At 39.2% G+C, this 22,087-nt stretch overlaps 1 protein-coding gene across 4 annotated transcripts in view; it reads right to left on the reverse strand.

Annotated features, from left to right (window-relative positions):
• The window catches only part of KIF2A (kinesin family member 2A), a 78,135-nt gene extending 59,523 nt beyond the window's left edge, over positions 1-18,612 (reverse strand). For all 4 annotated transcript variants that reach the window (XM_045075295.1, XM_045075293.1, XM_045075294.1 and 1 more), the window contains exon 1: positions 18,402-18,612. In XM_045075295.1, the coding sequence (XP_044931230.1) occupies positions 18,402-18,465 (64 nt within the window). In that variant the 5' untranslated portion in view covers positions 18,466-18,612. The remainder of the gene's footprint in view (positions 1-18,401) is intronic.
• Between the last annotated feature and the right edge of the window lie 3,475 nt (positions 18,613-22,087).

Genomic DNA, 22,087 nt, shown 5'->3' on the forward strand with positions numbered 1-22,087 from the left:
AAGTTCACCACAGAGCTATCATATGACCCAGCACTTTCACTCTTAGTTATATACCCAAGAAAATGTAAAACATATGTCCACACAATAACTTATAGGTGAATGCTACTCTTAATAGCATAATAAAAAAACAAGAAACACAAATGCAAAAATAAAACAAAATCCCCCCGAACAAAAACAAAACCCAACCCAAATGCCCATCAATTGACAAATGGGTAGGTAAAATGCAGTATTATTCAGGTATAGATACCAAAACATACTACAAAATGGAAAAATTTGGGGCATAGATTATGGTCAATGAAAGAAGTTAGACACTTTAGGTTACATTTTGTATAGTTCCACTTACAGTGTCCAGAACAAGCAAGTCCACAAAGACAGAAAATTAAGCAGTGGATGCAAGGGGTTGGAGTAAGGAGGGAATGCACAGTGACTACTAATAGGTATGAGTTTGTCTGGGATGATGAAAATGTTTTGAAATTAGACTGTGATAACAGTTGAACATCTTTGTGATTATACTTAAAATCACTGAACTGTGTCTTTTAAAAGGGTGAAAAAGTTTTTTCTCACCTGGATTTTTTTTTTTCGTTCTTCACTGAAAAAATTGAAATACAGGCATACAACGTAAGGATTCAATATTTATACATACTGTAAAATGATCACCATAATAAGTCTAGTTAACATCCACTGCCATACATAGCTACACATTTTTTTCTTGTGATAAAAACTTTTAAGATGTATTCTTAACAATTTTCAAATATACAATATTATTAACTATAGTCCCCATGCTGTATATTCCATCCCCAAGACTTATTTTATAACTGGAAGTTTATACCTTTTGAAAATTTTTACCCATTTTGCTCCCTCTTCAACACCACTGCTGACAATCACCAGTCTGTTCTCTGTATCTATGAGTTGGTTTTGTTTTTGTTTTTAGATTCCACATATAAGTGAGATCATATGGTATTTGTCTTTCTTTTATTTTACTTAGCATAATGCTCTCAAAGTCTGTCCATGTTGTCACAAATGTCAAGATTCCCTTCATCTTTTCATGACTAAAAAATATTTCATTCCATTTTCTTTATCCATGCATCCATTACCAATGGACACGTAGGTTGTTTCCACATCTTAACTATCATAAATAATGCTGCAATGAGCATGGGGTGCCAATACCTTTTCTAAACAGGGTATCATTTTCCTTGGATAAATAACCACATGTGAATTACTCAATCACATGATAGTTCTATTTTCAATTTTCTGAAGCATTTCAATACTGTGTTCCACAATGGCTGTACTAATTTATATTCTCACCAACAGTGCATGAGGGGGTTGCCTTTTCACCACATCTTCACCAACACTTGTCATTTCTTATCTTTTTGGTTAACAGCCATGTGTATGTCTGTTTTGGAAAAATGTCTATGCAGGGCCTCTGCCCATTTTTAAATCAGACTGTTTGGTTTTCTGATACTGCTCGATTCCAGGACACTGGGATCATGACCGGAGCCGAAGGCAGAGGCTTTAACCCACTGAGCCACCCAGGCACCCCGGGAAATAGTTTTAAAAAGTAGGAGGAGATAGAAAAAAGTACAATTGACAAAAAAATGTAAAAAATGTTCACCTTTATAAGTAATAAAACAAGTTTAAGTAAAACTCCCCACTGTTGCTATGAATTTTTTAAACTTTATTGAGATAGAATTCACATAATATACAATTCATCTAAAGTATAAAATTTAATGGTTTTTAGTATATTCACAGATATTTGCAATCATCAATTTTGTAATGTTTTTAATCACCTCAAAAATACACTTCATATCCTTTAGCCATAACTTCCCTATTCCTCCAACATCCTCCTCCCCAACATAAGTAATCGCTAATCTACTTTCTGTCTCTAGAGATTTGCCTATTCTTGGCATTTCATATAAATGAAATCATATAATGTGGTGTTTTGTGAGTGGCTACTTTCACTAAACATGTTTTCAATGTCTATGTTGTCATATCCCATCACATGAATAAACCACAATTTATTAATCAGCTGATGGACATTGGGGTTTTCACCTGTTGATTATCATGAATAATGCTATAAACATTAATGTACATGCTGTCATATGGACAGATGCTTCCACTTCTCTTGGGTATATTTCTAGAATACAGCATGTTTTGTTTTTTAACGACTTACTATTTTTAGAGCAGCTTTAGGTATACAGCAAAATTAAGCAGAAGATAAGAAATTTTTCTATATAGTCCCTGCCCCCACACATGCATAGTGTCACCCATTAACAACATTCCCCCACCAGGCTAGTATATTTGTTGTAACTGATAAACCTACACTGACATATCATAATTACCCAAAGCCCATTATGATTCACTTTTGCTGCTGTATGTTCTGTAAGTTTGGACAAGTGGATGATGACATGTACCCACCATTACAGCACCATACACAGTATTTTCATTGCCCTAAAATTCCTCAATCTTGCCTAGTCAGCCCTCCCACAACTCCTAACTCTTAAAATCTTGGAAAAGTTTTTTTTTTTTTAACCTGATTAAAAAAAAACCAAAAAAACAAAAACTAAATTATTGAGGATATGGCTAATCTATTCATTGTTGGTGTTAAGTTCATAACATGTTCAGTCAATAAAATGAATCCTTGCTATGTGCCATACGGTACCATACTAGATGCTAAGTTGGTTTTTGTTGCGGTTTTTTTTTTTTAAGGTTTACTTATTTATTTTAAGGGAGGGAAAGGAGATGAGGGAGACAGAATACTGAAACAGACTCCCCTCTGAGTGCACAGCCTGATGCTGGGCTCGATCCTGGGACCATGAGATCATGACTTGAGCCGAAATCAAGACCCAGCCACATCATCTACTGAACCACCCCTGGGTGCTCTAAGATGCTAGGATTATAGTAGAGAATCACACAGACCTGGTATATGGCTTTTAAATTTAAAAAAAAAAAAAAAAAAAAAAACCACGAAAATAAACATATACTTACAAAGTAGGACAAAGTTTAAGTGTACTGAGAAAGAGTAAGAGATCAAATTTTGATTTGAGACTCCAGAAAGACCCCTTTGACAACTACAGAAATAATAATTGAAGCTGAGAACAAAAAGCAACAACTGAGTCAGGCAGAGTGGGCAGTAAGAAAATGTGAGGTGAAGGGAAGATTTTGTACAAAAGCTCTGAGGTAGTAATCACTAAAAGAAAGTCACTGAGTCTCAAAAAGTGGGAACAAGGAGATATGTAAGGTAACTCAGAAGAAAGCTAAGAGCCTGATCACACAAAGCCTTCAAATGTCATGTTAAGGATCAACTGATGCATGCTCTCCAAAATCTTAATATACTGATAATCTTTCCTTGCTCTTTTTGATCTCTTCTCATCCCTCTGGCTTCTTTCTTTCAACAAACATGATGATGTGATTTCTCCCCATTAATAAAAAAACAAAACAAGGTAGTAGGTGGCATAGCCGTGCATCTTCCACTTCCTCTGTATGGATGAAAGCTCCATGTGGAGACATATTTTTTTTATTACCATATAATGTATTATGCGTGGAGACATATTTTTGTGGATTTTTCCCATTGCTTTTACTCAATAACTAGTACACTGCCTAAAAGGCTCAATACATATTGGTTGATGAACAAATAAACAATAGACACACTTTCACCCAACTACACTTCCAGTCAAAAGCTGGCATTGTGAACAGTAAAAGAACAGAGACATAACTGGCTTTAAGAGATTTAGTTCCTTGATCTGGCCTTGAATAACAAGGCAATCTACTTAAATGAGTTAGCCAACTACAAACTGACAGAAATACAGGGAAATAATTTCATCAGCATGAATTTATTTAACTGTGTTTGAGTATGAAAAAAATCCCACTCTATTATTAAGGCTATTCAAGTTTATTAGGTTAAAAACAGTAATGTGTATCTTTCAAAAACTTTTAATAACACATGGCATCTTGTTTTTCTTTACTAGCTATCATAACACTAGAACTTAAATGCTTTTTATTTTATGTCTAGACCTCATAAACATTTTATAGATTAAGTATGCTATCTTTTCTGGGCCATTTAACTTCACAAGAAAACATTCTACTAGACTCTATAAACCCTAATCTCTATAATCCAAACTAGCAAATCTCAAAAACGTATATTGTACATTGCTGTGGACAGAGAGCACTTACGCAGATAAGAAGGTAAATTCACATATTCTCTTAGAAGCAAATTGTCAAGATCTACTGAAATTTAAAAACTACAATTCTGTGACCCAGAAATTCTACTTCTAGGACCCTATCCTACAGATACAGTCATCAGTATGCAAAAAATGACAAAAGTTCAAGATTTTTCAATACAGTATTGTATAAGAGCTACAGATTAGGGGGCACCTGGGTGGCTCAGTGGGTTAAGCCTCTGCCTTCAGTGCAGATCATGATCTCAGGGTCCTGGGATCGAGCCCCCATCAGGCTCTCTGCTCAGCAAGGAGCCTGCTTTCTCCTTCTCTCTCTGCCTGCCTGTCTACTTGTGATCTCTGTCAAATAAATAAATAAAATTTTAAAAAGAAAAAAAAAGAGCTATACATTGGGAACAATCTAAATAGTATATTTAACCAATAATAAAAGGCAGCCATAGAGACTATTATTTATGTATTTCAAGGCTCTTCCAAGGTATCATTATTATTAAATGAAAATAATATTAAGAAGCACCAGTGTGTACAATACACCATCTGTAGAGAAACTATATTTACAAATACAAATATACATTCACAAAAACATGTAATTACAAACATCTATATTATATATAAGTAGAAATATAAAAACATTTCCTTGAAAATGCAAAACAAACCCCTGAACACATATACAAGAACCTGGAAATACTGGTTATCTCTTGGGAGAAGACTCAGGTGGCTAGGGGGCAAGGATATGATACAGACTTTCTAATATATATCCTTTGGAACTTAATTATTAACCATGGTACTATATTAATATTCAAAATAGGTAGTTAAATTTAAAAAGCAAGTTAAAAGTGTATATTAAAAGCAAAGACACAGAGGCGCTTGGATGGCTCAGTGGGTTAAGGCCTCTGCCTTCGGCTAGAGTCATGATGCTGGGATCCTGTGATCAAGCCCCACATGGGGCTCTCTGCTTGGTGGGGAGCCTGCTTCCCCCTCTCTGCCTGCCTACTTGTGATCTCTGTCAAATAAATAAATAAAATCTTTAAAAAACAACAAAGACATATACCTCTCAATGCTCTGAAGATGAACACAAATCAATTTTTTTCAGAATGTGAGAAACTGAATGGAGCAGTAAAAGAAGAACACGGCTAGAACGTCATTTAATCACTGGTTCAAAAAATAAATAATTTACTAACAGGACCTGCACTAGGCACCAAGGATACGACAGAACTGGAGTCTGACCAAAGACCGATTAAACAGATACAATACCATGAGAATTCTGATGAATAAACAGAGGGGACTCAGAGACCACAAAGCAGGGGACCTATCCTACTCTTGAAATCAAGGAAGAATAGAATGTTTAACAGAGACAAAAAGGAACAGCAGTACACCGATTCAGTAGGTAGAAGTGGAGTATTCTAAAAAGAGTTCAGTAAGTCTAGAGGGCCTCAAATAAGCTGCAAGAAATCAGACTGGAGAGCGAAGTCACATTGTTCAGGGTATAGAGTAAGCTATGTTAGAGTGAGGCTTTAGCCAAAGGACAAGAGAGAGAGCATGTGACAAAAAGTTTTAAGCAGAGGACCAGGGCGTCACATTTGTAGGTCTGAAATGTTACTCTGAAAGAAAAATCAACCAAAGGTGGAAAGACCTATTAAGAATCTGTTGCAACAATTCAGGAAAGAAGAAATCCTAGCGTCACCAAGATTACAGTAGAGGGATAGAAAAAGCATATGGACTAAAGAGATGCTTCAGCAGTTATAGTAAGAGAACCTGAGGATAGGATATGATGTTAGGAGACACCAAGGAAGACAGCTAGGTTTCTGCATTGGGCAGTGGGTGATAGGTCCAATTTTGGACATGCTGAATTTGACGTATGTATGAGACAGTCATATGGAGATACTCAGTAATCATCTATCAGATACAAAGAGTACTATCTGCAGCCAGCCAAGGCTAAGGAGAAGCATTTAGTTCACTCAAAAAGAGATTATTATGTGAGAAGTACCGCAAGGTTAGGACCAAGCCCTGAGGAACACTAACATTAACAAAATAAAGAGAGAAAGAACACCTGCAAAGTTTAAGAAGGAAAAAACGAGGGTTGGAAGAACACAAAATATTTTATTTACTTCTAGTTTAGTTAAGGAATGGCTCTTAATGAAACCCAAAGGACATGTAAAGTTAAAAGCAATGTATTATTCTTAATAAAAGTGTACCCCTCCCAAAAAAGGTACCCTAAAAAACACACAAAGAAAATACAGAGATATTTAGGGTCATCCTGTAGCCAACTCTCAATTAACAGCTATGGGGGAAGTGGATGGTAAAAATGCAACCCATACATTATCCCCAAAACAATTTCAAACAACAATTTTATAAAAATAAAGATGACTCAATCTAGAGAGGTCCCCAAATTCATCAATTATGCCAATGGACCCCCGGCAAGTTGCTATAATCTCTTGTATATGCCTGACAATACTGCTGCTCATCTAACAAGAAATTCTTTCAAATGAAACATATGCCCTTGTCTAAAATTTTGAAGGTCATGGGAGCAAGGATGGCCTAAACTCACGCAATGGCAAAGAGACTGGCAAAGACCAATATTTCTTTTTCTAAAGAAATCCTAATGCCCCAGGGCACTTGCACTGAGTGCCACAGCTATTTACTAGTCTGCTACAACTGACAAAGCAGTCTTTACTAGGAAGAAATCCTATTTCTTTGCCTTCAAAGGCATCAGATTAAGGGACATATAATGGTCATGCAGCATATGCTAGCTGAATTAATAAAAAACACCTGAAGGCAATCTACACCACAGAAAGAAAAATGAAAGCACTATTTAATGATCTGACTTCCAATGCCTGAAACATCCATAGTACACAAAGAACTGTTAAGGAATTAGTGTAGAGGAATTTAGAGGCAGACAATCTATGCTCTAATCTATTTGCTACTGACTTCATGTATAGCTTTAGACAAGACAACATCTTCACTATAAAAATGTAAGTCTGACCTATAGCAGTATTTCATCAGAGTTGTGATTAAATTCTTAAGACTTACCTCATTAATTAGGGTCTCTAATTGCTCTCTATTCCTAAAAATCATATACTGGTAAATCACAAATGTCCATTTCTTTTTAGTCCACAGTAAACTAAAGGCTTAAAAATACTGCCTCCTCCCCAAAAAGTTTAATGTTGTTTGCATTCCCAACTCACTTTCCATAAGATGAAGCATCATTAGATTTCATGTATTTATCGTACAAGAGGAATTCCCTATTTTATAACTAGAACAGGTAAACGCCTGTTTAAATTCACCTCAAGAATAAAGTTTCTAGACACACTGCTTGGATATCTATCACACCATTTGAACTATAAACTCAAAATGTCCATGGGCCAAGCCTATTTCAGTCCTTTCACTGCACTACAGCTCATTTTAAAAACTGTGTCCGCAAACCCTACATCTCTCATATTGGCCAACAGATAAAGCATAACAAAAATGAAAAGCAAAAGTTAACCTTAACTGCACCCTGATACGGATTAAGAACCTCATTATTAAAAATACTATAAATTCTTGCCATTAATTGGCCCATTATTCCAAAAGCAGCTTTAACTTTTAACACCTAACGTGTACACACCCACCTTTAAAAAAAAATTTTTATTTATTTATTTGACAGACAGAGATCATAAGTAGGCAGAGAGGCAGGCAGAGAGAGAGGGAAGCACACTCCCTGCTGAGGAGAGAGCCCGATGTGGGGCTCCATCCCAGGACCCTGAGACCATGACCTGAGTGAGCCTAAGGCAGAGGCTTAACCCACTGAGCCACCCAGGCGACCCCATACCCACCTTTTAAAATAAATTTATTTTTTACAGCAGTTTTAGGTTGATAGAAAAAATTGAGCAAATCCCCTGCCCCCACATACCCAGAGCCTCCCTTATCATCAATAGCCCACAACAGGTACCCTTGCACAATCAATGAACCAACAGTGACACAGTACTAATACTCAAAGCTCATAGTTTATATTAGGGTTCATTCTTGGTGTGGTATCTTCTATGGGTTTTAACTCATGTATAACATGTATCTACCATTATAGTATCATAGATAATAATTCCACTGCCCTAAAAACCCAATGTGCTCTATTCATCCCTCATTTACCTCTTTAAAGTCCTCAATTGCAATAGCAATTAAGACATTTTAAATGCTGAAATGACATTGAGAATTTTAAGGATGAAAAGGTAAGGTGAAAGCCAAAGCAAAAAAATAGGACAATAATAAGAGCAAAGGAAAAATAAAAAAGAGTAGCTGTATTTTAAGAATCAAAACCCTTCATCCCTTAAAAGGCTGAAGCTATATCCTTTAAGTGTTGTTTTTCCTTCCCATTCCCTTCCATGAATTCTGAGGGTTTTGGCTAATACACTATATAACTGAGTCTTAAGTACGCAAAGTAGTTAGTTACAGCTTAAGTAAATACCTGTTCTACATATAAACATTTACTGGAAGTGACTCATACCTTAGACTCACTTACTTTAAAGATATTAGTGGTGAAAAAACTGTAAACAGCCCAAGTTGGATGTTCTCTTTGGTATCACCTTGTACACAGGCTCTACAGTCCTCTACAAAATATTCATGAATAGGATTAGCTTGATTAAACGGAAGAGATTTTATAACCTACACTCAGACTTCCCAAATGTTAAGTCCATTCCTTTCAACACACCTGTTCTTCATTCAGCACAAGTGATATACCACCATATAACATCCATTCTTTTTTGCAGGTTGCTGGATCTTATCTCTTCCTTAACCATTGCTCACTCTCCAGGACTGATGCAATCTTATCCTTGCTAGCTCTCATTTTCAGAATTATTCTCTCTCTTAATCTATCACTAATCACTAGCTAACTCCTATTACTGCTTTTGGGAGATTAAGTCCTACTGTAGTTTCCAAGTGTCCTAGAAATTAATTCCAAGAAGCCTTACCTTACCTTTGTTTCCAAGTCTTCAATAACACGTCCCAGATTACTACTTCTTCCTTATTTTTCTCTTCTATCACACTCCCTTCTATCTGTTTTTAATGCTTTTTACTTGACAGCCCTCCATTTTCAGCTCAGGGACTTCTCACATATTGCACTACATGCCTGCAATGTCTCCTCCCCGTCCCCCCACGGCAATCTACTGGTCAACTTCTTTCCATCATTAAAACTTCACTCTCCGTGAAATGTTGTCTGATTACTACTCAGAAATGCTTTATTTTAGAGAAATAGAATGTTATTTTATTTCTCTAAAATAACAGATCACAACCTGTGTGCACAATGAAATCACCTGTATGTGGGAAGTTAAGTTTCATCAATGCAGGGGTTATTTTAAAATTTTTAAATAAAATACTAATGCTCAGGCTCCATATCAGGCCAATTAAAACAGACTCCCTATGCAAAGGACCCAGTAATGATGGAGAGGGCTGTTTTTTATATTTGGATGTTTTTAATTTCAAAGTCTCACAGGTGATTCCAATGAGTAGCCAGGGTTGTGAAACCACTACATGGACTCTACCCAATTTAGAAAGAGAACTCCCACAACTACATTTATCCAATGTTCTCTAAATGTATCTATATCTCACACCATTAAAATGCACTTACCACATTGTCCTGACCAATGCATATAATGCAAACGTGTGAAATCACACTACATAAGACTTAAACACTTCACAGTGATTTATATACTCTGAGCACAGGGTTTCTCTTCCACAAAATGGATAAAATACTGTCTACCTTGCAGGGTTGTCATGAAAATCAAGCAAAATACTGGATATTAAAACATTTAGAGAAACAACTGACCTTCTAAAGGGTGTAAATGTTAAATCCCTTCACATATCAAGAATAAGACCGGAATTCAATTTTTAAGAAACAAACAGAGGGCACCTAGGTGGCTCAGTGGGTTAAGGCCTCTGCCTTCGCTCCGGCTCGGGTCATGATCTCAGGATCCTGGGATTAAAGCCCGAGTCGGGCTCTCTGCTCAGTGGGGAGCCTGCTTCCTCCTCTCTCTGCCTGTCTCTCTGCCTACTTGTGATCTCGATCTCTCTCTGTGTCAAATAAATAAATAAAATCTTAAAAAAAAAAAAAAAAGAAAGAAAGAAACAGAATTCATGTGGCAGTATGAAAGATACAAGCTATCTGGATGGAGCTGAGTAGATGAATGCTGACCAAGAGTTATAATCAAAAAGTCACTCTTTGTATAGTGTAGACACCATGCAAATTTTACTCTATGTCCCATCCTAATCCCGTCTTTCCTTTAAAAATGTTTTATGTAAGAAATAAGTCTTTGAAAGTAAGTAAAACATATATCCCAGGCAGGTGTCTGATTCTTATAGTCCCTTGGCCATACTGTGGGGAGGGTTTCCCAAATTACATAGAAACACCAGCAGGTGATTGATCAATTTTCATGCTCTCCTTCTTTGGTTCCTGTGTCAACAAGCACCCCAATATCTAGAGAGAAAACTTATGCCACTGGCTCCTCTACCAGAAATCTAAAAGTGAGAAAATCTGACTCCTTTAGATATCAAAACAAAGGTAAAAAGCCATAAAGTTAAAACTCAGATGGGTATTAGAGAAAAGAAAATAGGTCAGTAATAAATAATGACAATTTCAATAAAGTGACAGGGCTACAAGGATTGATGGCACTGTATTAAGAATTCTGAGGATGAATATGGGCTTATCAGGAAAGTACGCCATAAGGGATAATGGTATCAGGTGAAAAGGACAGCATTTCTGGAAGACTCCTAATTCCAAGAGTGTAAATAAAGAGCCTAAACCTAAAAAGGGAAGTGGTAATCATGTACACACAGAACAGCATACTTCTATTGGTACATATCACACTATACATCAATCATTTATTTACTGTTTTTGAAGGCAGGAACTGTGTGTGCCTTTTTCTTTTTTGTATCTCCACCACCTATCAGAACGCCTGACAGATAATAAGCTATTAATAAAAATGTATTTAATTAAATCTTCACTAAGAAAAAACTATGAGATCACACTATTTTGTGACATAGCACAATTACCTATGGTCTATATACTAAAACATCCTCACTCTCTCAAGGCTAGTTGTAGCAGATAATGACAAAAACAAGTGGTACCAAAATGAGAGAACCCTAGGCAAAGACTAGATTTACAAGCACAATTTTAAAAAGGGACACCTCCCTAGTCATTTTACTCCCAGGAGACAGTAACAAAAAGTTAACTTAAGGTTAACCAAAAATGAAATGATATTTCGTTTCACTTGAACAAGTTTTCACAAGACAAATCCCAATAACCATGAACCTGAATTTATTTAGCTCTCTATGTAAGTACATGGTACAGTATCCACTACATGTAATCACACCCTTAAATGTTTAAGCTGGTTAGGTTCTAATGACTATTTTCACTTAGGCACTGTAATACAATTTTTATTACTTTAATTGAAGGAGATAGTATGTGATGAGAGGGCAACATAACCTATATTTACTCCACAACTGGACCAGAAGAGTGAAAATGAGTTGTACCTAAGGCTTAAAAATTGTATCTGTTCTATCATAAGTATGATCTCAAAAAAAACACCTTAAAAGATTATTTTAGGGCGCCTGGTTGCTCAGTCAGTTAAGCGTCTGCCTTCGGCTCATGAGGAAGGTCTTCAGGTCATGATTCCAAGGTTTCAGGGTCCTGGGATGGAGCCCCATATCAGGCTCCCTGCTCAGCAAGGAGTCTGCTTCTCCCTCTGTCTCTCTCTTTCCCCCCTTATTCCCTGGTCGTGCTCTCTCTCTCTCAAATAAGTAAATAAAATCTTAAAAAAAAAATTATTTTAGGTTACAGGACAGAGGTATTAAAAGCAAAGTAGATAGCTGAATCCAAGAATTAAGCTTTGCAAACGATTAATGTAATATTAATAACAAGTACACTTGTGACTAGTGAGAATGGGTCCAGATGATCCCTAAAGGAACCCTGTTCTAAACATTCCACACTCAAGCCTCCTTCTCTATTTAAACAAGACACAGGCCCAACTAGCTCTTTGCTGTTTTCTAGATTTTAAAAAATTATGACATACAGAACAAGTTGACACATAAGCTTTCCCCAGAAATCCAAAATTTTTGCCCAAGAATCAAGTGACTAGGCAACGAACATAGATTCCTGGGTTTCTATGATAATTCTAGAAGCAACAAGTGACTAGTAAAAAGGGATTTAAAGTCTTAAACTGTTGAATCTTCATCCTTATAGTTAATAAAATGTCAGAATTCAATGTGATCTCACCAATTTGGAAAATTTAATTCAATGTTACCAATTGTAGTTTTCTGAGCCTCTTTGGAAGCAATAAAAAAAGATTTTACTATAGGGGCTTTTATATCTAGGAAAAAAAACCCAAACACTAAAGTACAAAAAGTATACAACTTCATACCATCATCCACAAGCATGTGTCAGCACTTAAGAAGAAAACCAAGAGTGAAAGAACCTAGGGTTTGATTGAGATTATGTGATCTTATATAATTAACATGTGATCTTGACAAACAATCCAATCTTAGTTTCTTTGCCTATAAAATGATAAATTTATCACCTTCCTACACTATTACCTCACAGGTTTCTTCTGAAGATCCAATTAAGTAGCCTGTTTGAAAACAATGAAGGCCTACATGAAAAAATGGTCAACATCATTTGGCATCACGGAAATACAAATCAAAACCACAGTGAGATATACCACCTCTTATCAATCAGAATGGCTAAAATTAACAAGTCAGGAAACAAAAGATGTTGGCACGCATGCAGAGAAAGAGAAACCCTCTTACACTGTTGGTGGGAATGCAAACTGGGGCAGCCACTCTGGAAAACAGTATGGAACTTCCTCAAAAAGTTAAAAATAAAGCTACCTAATGACCCAGCAACTGCACTACTAAATATTTATCCAAAGGATACAAACACAGTGATTCAAAGGAGCACATGTACCCCAATGTTTATAACAGCAATGTCCACAATAGCCAAACTATGGAAAGAGCACAAATGTCCATCCACAGGTGAATTGATAAAGAAGATGTGGTGTATATACACAATGAAATACTATGCAGCCATTAAAAAAAATGAAATCTTGGGCGCCTGGGTGGCTCAGTGGGTTAAGCCGCTGCCTTCGGCTCAGGTCATGATCTCAGGGTCCTGGGATCGAGTCCCGCATCGGGCTCTCTGCTCAGCGGGGAGCCTGCTTCCCTCTGTCTCTCTCTGCCTGCCTCTCCATCTACTTCTGATTTCTCTCTGTCAAATAAATAAATAAATAAATAAAGTCTTTAAAGAAAGAAAAGAAACCTTGGGGCGCCTGGGTAGCTCAGTGGGTTAAAGCCTCTGACTTCCGCTCAGCTCATGGTCCTAGGGTCCTGGAATGGAGCCCTGCTTCGGGCTCTCCACTCAGCGGGGAGCCCACTTCCACCTCTCTCTCTGCCTGCCTCTCTGCCTACTTGTGATCTCTGTCTGTCAAATAAATAAATCTTTTTTAAAAAAATGAAATCTTGCCATCTACGACTATGTGGACAGAACTAGAGGGTGTTATGCTAAGCGAAATAAGTCAATCAGAGTAAGATAACTATCATATGATGTCATTCATATGTGGAAGTCAAGAAAGAACAGGTGAATATAGGAGAAGGGAGGGGAAAATAAGAGGAAATCAGAGGGAGGCAAACCATAAGAAACTCTTGATCACAGGAAACAAACTGATGTTTGCCCGGCAGAGAGAGGTAGGGGGATGGGGTAACAGGGTGATGGACATTAAGGAGTATGTCATATAATAAACACTGGGTGCTATAAGCAACTGATGAACCACTAAACTCTAGCTCTGAAACTAATAATACACTATGCTAATTAACTGATTTTAAAGAAAACGATGAAGCCCTAACTATATATATTGAACCATTATCATACTAGTTACCATGTAAAAGGAATTTATTAATCCACAAATTTCCCCATTTCGGCCACTCCACAGAGCCACAATAATTGTACCTAAAGAACAACTATATTGTTACGCTGTTCATTTTTATTACCTACATTCACAGTCCATTCTCCAAAGTCTACCTAATGACATGTAAAGATGAACTGTCAGAAGAATTAATATGGCAAAATAAGAGGGAGAATTATGCAATTTAAAATCTTTCTAGGGACGCCTGGGTGGCTCAGTGGGTTAAGCCGCTGCTTTCGGCTCAGGTCGTGATCTCAGGGTACTGGGATCGAGTCCCACATTGGGCTCTCTGCTCAGCAGGGAGCCTGCTTCCTCCTCTCTCTCTCTGCCTGCCTCTCTGCTTACTTGTAATCTCTCTCTGTCAAATAAATTTAAAAAAAAAATCTTAAAAAAAAATAAATAAATTAAAATAAAATCTTTCCTAAAGACTGCCTGCTCTAAACTTCAAGATTCCCCAAAAATCCTTTGAAATCTTTAAGTTCATGACTTCAGATGCCTAATGAAAGCATTCTTTTCACCAACACTTTATTAAGAAACAGTATTATTTTTGTCCTTGTGACTGTCTAGTTATTATACCATTATCACTTTTTACCAGATCATTCCAAGTGGGCTCTATAACACTGCTCCCTAGTGCTCTTCTATGACTGAGAAGAAATTTACTACACATCCTCATTGGGTTGTAGAAAGCTGTGTATGGTTCCTAAATAACAGAATTCTCCCTTTGTTGCCACAGTTCTTGATAGTCTGGTTCCTATACTATGTAAGACAGGTTCCTGGCTGCCACTACAAGCTGTATGAATGTAGACAAGTCCCTTAAGGTGACTTAGGGCTCTGTTTCCATATTTATAAAAATGAGAACTAGATTAACTTCAAGGATCCTTCTGGTTGATCCTTCTCTTCAGATCACATATATCAATGCTGTGACTAAGAGACCCCAGAGAACAAATCAGAGTTGCAGCTTCCAAATATTCAAAGCATTTCCCATCCCTCCCCCAGTCTCTAAATGATAATTACAGATAGTGTCAAGTAGGTAAGAGATGTTTTACAATACTTTTCAGATTTCCCAATAAAGAATACCTAGCTATGAGGTGACTGGGTGGCTCAATTGGTTAAGTCTCTGCCATTAGCTCAGGTCATGATCCCAGAGTCCTGGGATGGAGCCCCATGTCAGCCACCCTGTTCAGTGGGGAGCCTGCTTCTTCCTCTCCCTCTGACTCCTGCTTTCCCTGCTTGCACACGCTGTCAAATAAGCACATTAAATCTTTAAAAAAAAAAAACTATCTAGCTACGAAACAGTAAGATTGCAGGTTTTAGAGTCACTGGATTCCAAAAATGAGGTGACTCAAAAGAGTAATAGGGAGCCACATGCAAAAAAATAAATTATACATGACTACTCATTTCCAGAAACTAGTCTAATTTCATACCAGGTTATCGCCTGGTGGTAAACAATTTCAGTACATCTGACCCTTGTCATTTTTAACGTCAGAATGCCAGGAATGTCACATTAGCTTCAGCAGATCACTCAATTCCAGTCAACTCTGGGGATGTTGTACTAAGAGGCCTGAATGGAGTGGGGTGGAGGGGGGTGGAGCAGAGTAAGGAGGTGATAGCCTAGACAGAAAGGTTTCACTTCCAAGTAATATTTCATCAGAATGATTAACTTAAAATGTTTGAAAACCAAAGATCCAATAATGAATGATTCACTCAAAAACTATATGCAAGAATCTCTGCTAGGCACATTGAGGAGATTCAAAGATGAATTCAGGAAACTGAAGAGGCTATTAGCATTTTAATTCCATAACACCTTGACTGTGGTTGGTGTGGATCTGTGTAGCCTGCCATCCCTCAATTAGATTCTCTACACTAGCTCTTCTCCAGTGCAGTTTGAAAATACAATATTAAAAGAAATATATGCAAATATTAATACTTCAGGATATATGCTGCCTCGTGAGTGATACAGAATGACTTGGGAATATCGAGGCTGACTATCCATCTGGTTTTAGTAATTAGTGAAGACTTATTGGGATTCGTTTTGAGAAGAGCCCTTAAAGATAAGAACAAATTCATTTTAGTTTACCTCTTGGCCCTCAGAATGAATATGTTTTATTTATGTATGAGCATCACTGATTGGAGAAGCATGCTTTGAAACAAGGACAAGTATCACCATTAGAAAGCATGCAGAACATCAAGTGACCAATTTGACCAATTAACAGCAGCCCATGTGATTTCCCATTGTCTCAGGCATTACATTAGTGCTCATCCAACTACAAAGTGTATTTTTGTTACAATAACCACTAGTGTTTTATCCAATACAGATGTGCTATAGAAGTGGAAGGAAACAAAACAGCTTCTTTAATGTGAAAAAAAAAAAAAAGATTGTGGGGAGTTTCCTACACATCTTTTTCTGCTGTGACACACCACTATCCAATGCAAATGACCCTTCCCTTCAAGTTGTCTACTTTTACCTTCCACCAATTCGATCATACATCTGAGGACATAAATATGTACATGACTAAAGGCTATAACAATTTCCATTATGACCCCATTGGCAAACTATTTTTGAAATGTGACTTTAGGCTATTAGCCTATAGAAGAACACAAAGCTCCTATATATATGTTTGGATTTCTGGTAAAGGCAAAGGCTTAAAGACTATTATAAGTGTCTGTCCTAGAACCCTAAAATGAACCAAAATTATTTCAAGTCATAACAAAAAGATGTTTAGAAAAAATTTAAAAATTCAAAGATTTCAAATGCCCTATGATTCTGTTTTTTAAATATATTTTGTAGTAACACCTATAATCATAATGGTTTAGAATGTAAAGAACCTAACACATTTTATTGCACCCCCAAATTTCAAATAATGTGCAAATCCTACTTTCATTGTAATGCAGTGAACCCTCGTTCACCTAAAAAAGAAATAACAGTAACAGAACTGTTTAAGGACAGTAATTTGAAGAGAAAATAAAAAGAAACCCCAACCCAAGAAAAGGAGACATTGCTTTCCCAGTGGTGCTACCGGTAACTACTAAAGCTCTAAGCGGTCTAAGTGATCTTTGCACATTCAAGGTAATGATGCTTCTGGTTATTATATCTCAGATATAAGGGGGGAAAATCATTAGCTATATGAGGTCTAACAATATGTCACACACATAACAGGTACGTCAATCTAGCTTCACAGAACTTGGTCAAACTTGCTTAGAAACCAGGAGGGTGTGGATGTGATAGCAACGTTACTACACACCATGCAAGAGGATAATAAGCCATAAATAAAGGTGAGTGTCAGGGAGATGGAGTCATGAACACCGCACACACCTATTACATTCTCTAGTTCTTCCAATACTCGAATTGACAGAAATTGTATTTATTTCTCCCCACGCATTTTCTCTTTCACAATATAAATTATTTCCATGCCTGGCTGGCATCTCACCCCACACCCCAAGCTAGTGACATAAAACATTTTCCCCAAGAGGACCCTATAGAAAGATACACAAGCCTTAAGGTTTTTTCTTTTCTTTTGAATTAAGCAGGTATGTTCACCTCACTTTTAACTTCTCTCTCGAGGGTGTGAAAATATCAACATCCGGTCGCCCACCCCCACCTTCTCGGTAATGCATCGCTTTGACTAGGCTCATCCCTCTCCTTCCCTTTCAGTCTCATCACCTCTGGGAAGCTTATCGAACACTTCTTCCCGCTGCCCACCCCCACATATTCATGGCCGAGCCGCATCCTTCTTCCAAGGAAGGGACTAGCAAAAAAAAAAAAAAAAAAAAAAAGGCATGCTCGAGAACCCACTGGGGAAGAAGCCTGACCAGCTTCAGGGTTGGCCTTTTTCCCCCCCGCCTCGGGCCGGCAGTTGGTTCTCTAAATACTGAAACCACTGGTCTCCACGCTCTCCCCACCCCCCACCCCCTGGTAGACACTGCCGGAAAATGAAAAGGCCGGGGTGAAACGCGAGGCTGGGTCCTCCCTAGAGAAGCCCACTGTCCCCGGGGAGGATGGAGATCGCGGGAAGAGCGGGGACACCCGTCCCGGGACCGACCGCCTCACCCACCCGAACCCCCCAAAGATGCTGCCGCGACACCCAGGCCTTGGCCAGCGGGCCCCTCCCCGCCCCCCGCACTGCAGCGGCACCCGGGGCGGACCCCACGCCGGCCTCACTCGCACACACGCCACACACAAAAGCGCCGCGGCCGCCGCCTTCCCGCCCCCACAGCCCGGCGAGGCAATCAATGAGGCGGCCGGCCCCGCGTCCCCTCCAGGAACACCCGAATGCAGGGCCCGGCCGGTAGGGGCGGCGGCGCGGCTCACCATCGCTCCGCTTGATCTCCACGTAAATCCCGATCTGGATCTTGCCGAAGTTGGCCGTTGCCATCACCTCATCTGGAGCAGCGGCGGCGGGCCGAGGGAGGGGGACGGGAGGGCGGAAAAGGCGGGGAGGGGGCGGGGTAGGTGTGGGAGGGGGAGCGGTTGCCCGCGGCCGCGCCGGCCCGGGCGACAGCGTGAACGCGAGCCGGGGCCGCGAGAAGCAGCGGCGGGGAAGCAGGCGGAGGCCCCGGGCCTGCAGGCCGGCGGGAGGACGCGCACGCCGGGGCGCGTCGGGGTGAAGCGAGGGCCGGGGCCGTCAGGCGGCGCGGGGGAGAGTGGGAGGGCCCGCGCCGCCCGCCGGGGAGCCGACGCTGGGGAGGCGGGGCGCCGCGCGCCTGCGCAGAGCGAGCCTCCCGCGTCTCTTCCTCGTTGGCCAGTCTTTCCCCGCTGCCTTGAGGCGCCCCCGCGCAGTTTCGCGGCGGGGCGGGCGGGCGTTGGCTGCGGCTTGATCGACGGAGGGAGCAGAACGCGCGTGGCACCGCCCCGAAAGATCCAGGGTCGCGTTTGATTTCGGCGCGCGGCCTAGAAGAGGCGGGAACCCGCGCGCTGGTGCCTTCCTGTCTCTGTGGCTTCCATGATTTGTCCCTGTGGCCGGAATGGATTAAGGGTCTTCTCGGTTGTGAGCTTTCCGTGTGGAATATGGGGTTGAGCGACGTGAATATAGGGACCGACCATTGACAGCAGGGGCATAGTGTTTCATCTGAGAGTGTCACCAGTATTGCCACTTAGAGGTGACCGACCCAAGTAACCCAAGGTTTCCCATCCAGTTACGGAAAAGGGGAAGAAACACCCTAAACCGAATGAAGTTCCTCTTCTTCCTGGCCTTGCCTTACAGCAGGATCGTCGCGACTCAAACGTAAACCGTGTGCTGGAGCCACCTTGACTGTTCTGTTTATGGTGCATCCGAAGCTGGTGTGTAGTCGTCTCTGCTGTAGGTAGGGTTCGAGATTTTATTTGCTATCGTCCATAAAGGGAATAACGATGATTGAGGGACAGCGTAAGGTTGACTAAGGAATGTGCCTTTTCTGCAGAGTCACTTGCCTCGTCCGACCACATCAACGTGAAGAGAAAGACTTTCCACCCTGGGAGAGCAGGAAGACCATGTAGGCAAGGAACATGGAAACTTACAGCACCATGCGAAACTAACAAAAGTGACTTTTGCTTCTGATGTTCAGCCGTTATGGAGGAAACATACTTTTCATGCCTTACTTTCTCTAGTCATTGTTAATCTCTCTGTAATAGTAACTAAAAATAAAAAGGTTTTAGAATATAAAAGTTGGAAGCTAGATACATGTGTGTGTTAAGTGCATATGTGCATACATGCACACGCCTAGAATTTTCAGTCCAATATAATCAAGCAGACTCTAAAAAATGTTGAAAGACTCAGATTCCATCTGTATCTTGAACATACTGAAGGCATACCCGTCAAAAGAATGAAGTTTCTTAAATACATTTAAAAGAATTAAAAACAAAAAACAAACAAAAAAAAAAACCCTGGGTAGACAACTTAGGAAACAACATCTGTTTTATCTTTTTGTTTTGTTTTGTTTGTTTGTTTTAGAGAGAGAGGGAGAATGTGGGGGACATAGGGAGAGAGAGAATCTTAAGCAGGCTTGATTCCCAGCATGGAGCTCCCATGTGGGGCTCCATTTCACAACCGAGGAGATCCTGACCTGAGCTGAAATCAAGAGTCAGATGCTCAACAGACCGAGCCACCCAGGTGCCCCATAATGTCTGCTTTTCTACTCCAGGAATGACATTACTGTAAATCTTACTTAAGGACCTCTGTTTCAAAATAAGATAGGAACAAATAAAGATTTGGTTGTTTTTGTTTTTGTTTTGTTTTGTTTTTTAATTTTCTTAAGAGTTCTATTGAACTCTTCCGGTTCTGCCTAGTAGAAATTCTCTGATGTCTCTATGACTGAGGTGTAAAGCATCTATTAATGTGCTTGAAAATGCTTTACAGAATGCAAAGAAATCAAGCTGTACAGCTTTTAAATTTAAAACTGCATCATTAAATATGTTTTATCATGGTTGGTGACACATACCTTGTACCCTCTGGGTTATGTAATTAAGTCTAAACCTTTAATCCATATACAAAGGTATTTTAAAAAGATGTATATGATTGTGCTCCATAAAAAAAAGTATGAGACATACCACATGTCAGATATAAAAATCTTTCCTTTGTAGGTCACACCCAAAAGGCTATGTTTTTTGGTACATTTCAACATACACATTTACCAAGATCTGCATCTTGGGCTTTGTGTGCACGTACCCTCCTAAAGAACAGTCATAAATAAATGCAATGAGGCCATATTTCCATCAACATCCTAGATCAAGAATTCTAACTCTGGCTCAGGCATTAACAAAATATATAACCCCAACTAGAAGAGTGACTGGCACACACTAAACGTTGACATTTGTTCAATAAGTTAACTTGTTAAACTGCTCTGAATCTCTCTCAGCTCTTAGAATAGCCTGGAAAAGTAACTCTGTTCTCTCAACTGCAGAAAGTTTTTGTGAGGCTCAAATGAAATAATAAAACATGGCAGTGCTTTGATATTTATAAAGTATAAAACAAGTTTTAAAACAAAGTAAAACCATCCTATAAAAAAATAAACCAGTACTCTACTATAAACCTCAAATCATTAATTAGAATTTTATGTCCAGTGACATAAAATTAAACACAGTTGGCACTGGCTCTGACCCTCATCACCTCACATTTGGCAGGACAGCCAAAGCTTTACAGATCTGTCTCTATTCTTTTACCCATTCCAGGCCATCCTACCTTCACTGGCAGAATAATCTTGCTCAATGGTCATTTCTGTCAAGTCATAACCTAGTAAGGGTGGTTGCTATTGACCTATCCTATCCTGAGTTGATAAAAATCATTGTTATTTTAAACCAACCAAGCTCATCTCCTTATTATGCCTGAATTTCTTTTAAAAAGTTCTGTCTTACTGGGTATTTACCCCAAAGATACAGATGTAATGAAAAGAAGGGCCACCTGTACCCCAATGTTTATAGCAGCAATGGCCACAGTCGCCAAACTGTGGAAAGAACCAAGATGCCCTTCAATGGACAAATGGATAAAGAATATGTGTCCATATATACAATGGAGTATTATGCCTCCATCAGAAAGGATGAACACCCAACTTTTATATCAACATGGACGGGACTGGAAGAGATTATGCTGAGTGTAATAAGTCAAGCAGAGAGAGTCAATTATCATATGGTTTCACTTACTTGTGAAGCATAACGAGTAACACAGAGGATACTGGGAGATGGAGAGGAGAAGTGAGTTGGGGGAAATTAGAGAAAGAGACAAACCATGAGAGACTGTGGACTCCAAGAAACAAACTGAGGGTTTGGGAGGGGAGGGGGATGAAAGCTTGGGTGAGCCTGGTGGTGGGTATTATGGAGGGCACGTATAACATGGAGCACTGGTGCATAAACAATGAATTTTGGAACACTGAAAAAAATTAAATTTTAAAACAATTTCTGTGCTTTAAAATAAGTCAATCAGAAAAAGAAAATTATCATATGATCTCTCTGATATGAAAAATTTGGGGGGGGCGGTAGGGAAGGAAAAAATGAAACAAGATGGGATCCAGAGGGAGACAAACCAT

The sequence above is a fragment of the Mustela putorius genome, unplaced genomic scaffold (assembly GCF_011764305.1).
Source record: "Mustela putorius furo isolate JIRA1106 unplaced genomic scaffold, ASM1176430v1.1 tig00000145_pilon_pilon_pilon, whole genome shotgun sequence".
NCBI lineage: Eukaryota > Metazoa > Chordata > Mammalia > Carnivora > Mustelidae > Mustela > Mustela putorius.